This window comes from Trachymyrmex cornetzi, unplaced genomic scaffold, assembly GCF_001594075.2.
Source record: "Trachymyrmex cornetzi isolate Tcor2-1 unplaced genomic scaffold, Tcor1.1 scaffold1786, whole genome shotgun sequence".
Lineage (NCBI taxonomy): Eukaryota > Metazoa > Arthropoda > Insecta > Hymenoptera > Formicidae > Trachymyrmex > Trachymyrmex cornetzi.
In genome coordinates, this window is record NW_017296403.1 from 18,134 (window position 1) to 20,874 (window position 2,741).

The window sequence follows — 2,741 nt, forward strand, 5'->3', positions numbered from 1 at the left end:
TCGCGGTACTAGATGAAGAGCGTTCTCTGAACAAAAGGTTAATATCGGAATGCCTTCACATTTTAATACAAAAAAATAGTCTGAATTTACGCTCTGATACAGAAGATGTACATCTGAACTATATACAATTACTTAAAGACATCTAATAATTTTATATTCCCGGTTATACTAATTTTGTTTTTATGTTTTGACATTATCTTTCTCATTTTATTTTTATTTCCTTGATTCTTTTTATTTTTGTATTTGACCTGACATGTCTTTCCGATTATATTAAGTATATTATTCATGTGCTGTTTGAGCTGCGATCAACATGTTTCTTAACTCGATACTTTATATTAAATATTAATTGTAATTAGTTGATCCAATGTTTATACGAATTCCTTGGTTGTCATGTGGTGAGTCACCAGTTTTATAGTTAATTTGAAACTTGTTCAATGAGAAATTTTTATAAGATTTTTATAAGGTAATTTTAATTTTCGAATAGATTATAACATCAAATCTGCTAATCTGATGGTGATTTTCCTTGACATTAAGGGATTGATATTTTAAATTTATTTGGCTGAAGATGGTTCCAAAGTGAACTGAAACGTACTATATATGGAATAAAGAATCAATTTTTTTGGATTGAAGAAGTAAGATTGCGTATTAATTACCACGCTGACTCTCATTCGCCCTGTTTTTGAAGTTTTTTATGTTGTTCAATTTTGGAGAGTCCGTAAGGAGACTACATTATTAATTGTTGAACTTTACTTTCTATAGCATCAAAAATATCATCTAATATTCCAGGAGTGAAGTGGATACCTTCAAGGCGCTGTCTTAGGGTACGTGTTGATGGTAATGGAATGTTTTGTTTAATAAGCTCTTGATAACCACTATTAGTACAAGAAAATTTTATTCGAAGAGCTTTTTTAATGGTTTGTTCAGACCAAGTGTATACACGTCGTTTGCTACACTGTGATTGTAACCATTCAATTTGATCGTCATTGAAAACTTTTTTAAGTAATTTTCTTGATTGTAACAAACTTTTTTCGATTCGTATTGTTTTCATACTTCTGAGTTTTCTTATACGCTTCGTAAGAGTCTTATTTGATCTATCAACTGTACGAAATATTTTATCGATATTATCCAATTTCTCTTGCAATTGGATTATTTCGGTGTCTTTATTTTGAAGTTCTTGTTGTAATATTTTTATTTCTGCCAGAGCGTGCTCCAATGAAACTGGTGTTACATTGAATATCGAGGATGTTGCTGCAAATAAGTTAATATATGATATCAATATATCATTAATATTTACATTATTTTGAGACAATGAAAATAAGTATCAAAAATTATTAAATGATTAGATAATACAGAATTGTCCACAAATAATGAACATAAATTATTCTCACCTTCAAGATGCTCTTCAATGTTTGTAGATTTATCACTGGTTTTGTTGTTGATATTTTCTATAGTCGCAAACTGAAAATGATTTTCTTTGATACTTGAAAATCCCTTGCTAATTTCATTATAATCTTTATCAGATTTTAACTTTTTCGTTTTAGGTTCATTAGAAGATTCAGTAGTTGTCTCATACAGTTCTTCGCATGCAGGAAAAATTGTTGGTACTGCTTGTATCTTCAATTTCCTCTTTCCATCCTGTCGAACCTTTTCCCACATTTCTTTAGCAAAATGAACCTACAATAAGCAAATACAAACCATTTTGTAAACCACTATTAATATACTTCATATAATTATATGTTTACCTCACAAACAGCTGAATACTGTTTTGGTTCCCAATTTTCTCTCCCAATAGTATGCAACCATTTTTTCTTCATTGTTGGATCGATTGGAAAGCGCTTCATAAAACATCCTTCCTCACTTCGGTTTTTACACCCCAAGATACAACAACCTGTCATTTTCTGTAAAATTAGATTATTTATTGTAAGTGGTTATAATTATGTTATAGGTTATAGATTATATTAACTATATTGAAGTTATAACACTAGCTCTATTCTCATATCTAACAAACAAATAATTTCTTTAACAACATTACCATCTTACCATTTTTCATTACCATTTTTACCATTTCTCTTTTTGACAGTTGTAATCTTACTGTGTATACTGAAGATGGCCTAATCTAGGCCGAAATGTTTATAATTAAATTATATTATTTATGTTTATAATTAAATTATCATGTGATTAAATTATTATACTATTCACTATTCAAAATCTTGTGATTGTGGTCCAATGCCCTATCTTTGTATTTGTTATTAACATATTCTTACCGTATCTTACATATGTGTCGGTGAACGCGTTCAGCTGTACACTGCTGTGTATTAAATTATCTTGGTTTTTGCTTTCTGCTTTTCTGTGTGAACGCGCCTTAAGAGGTCCGCCATTTTCTATCCAACTAGAATCTATGCCAGTCTCTTATTATAGTGTCTCTAGTTATATAGTTGCTTTTGGCGCTGTATTGTTAGAATTAAGAATTACTCACTCTAATATAGTCGTACGCAAACTGAGCCTGTGTTGTTCGAATCAATTAAAATAAAAGGCTTGTATTCTCTGTTAATGTGTGCCCTGTGCACTTTATTAAAGGCTCAATCTCTTATATGGAATATTGTGTTTTCGTCATATATGACCTTAACCTCTATAACAAGCAAATACGATTGCATCTCGCAATAATAGACATTACACATGCTGAAATATTCATGCAGATATTCTGTATATCTATTTATACATAATATTAGAATTTTATGTGT

The 2,741-nt window shown here is 30.0% G+C and overlaps 1 protein-coding gene across 1 annotated transcript in view; it reads right to left on the reverse strand.

The window, feature by feature from the left end:
- Positions 1-1,814, reverse strand: part of LOC108759285 (THAP domain-containing protein 2-like) — a 3,441-nt gene extending 1,627 nt beyond the window's left edge. Inside the window, exons 1-3 of the mRNA XM_018504641.1 lie at positions 1,743-1,814; positions 1,389-1,674; positions 1,051-1,248 (exon numbers count right to left, since the gene is read on the reverse strand). Of these exons, the coding sequence (XP_018360143.1) occupies positions 1,051-1,248; positions 1,389-1,674; positions 1,743-1,814 (556 nt within the window). The remainder of the gene's footprint in view (positions 1-1,050; positions 1,249-1,388; positions 1,675-1,742) is intronic.
- Positions 1,815-2,741: the final 927 nt, after the last annotated feature.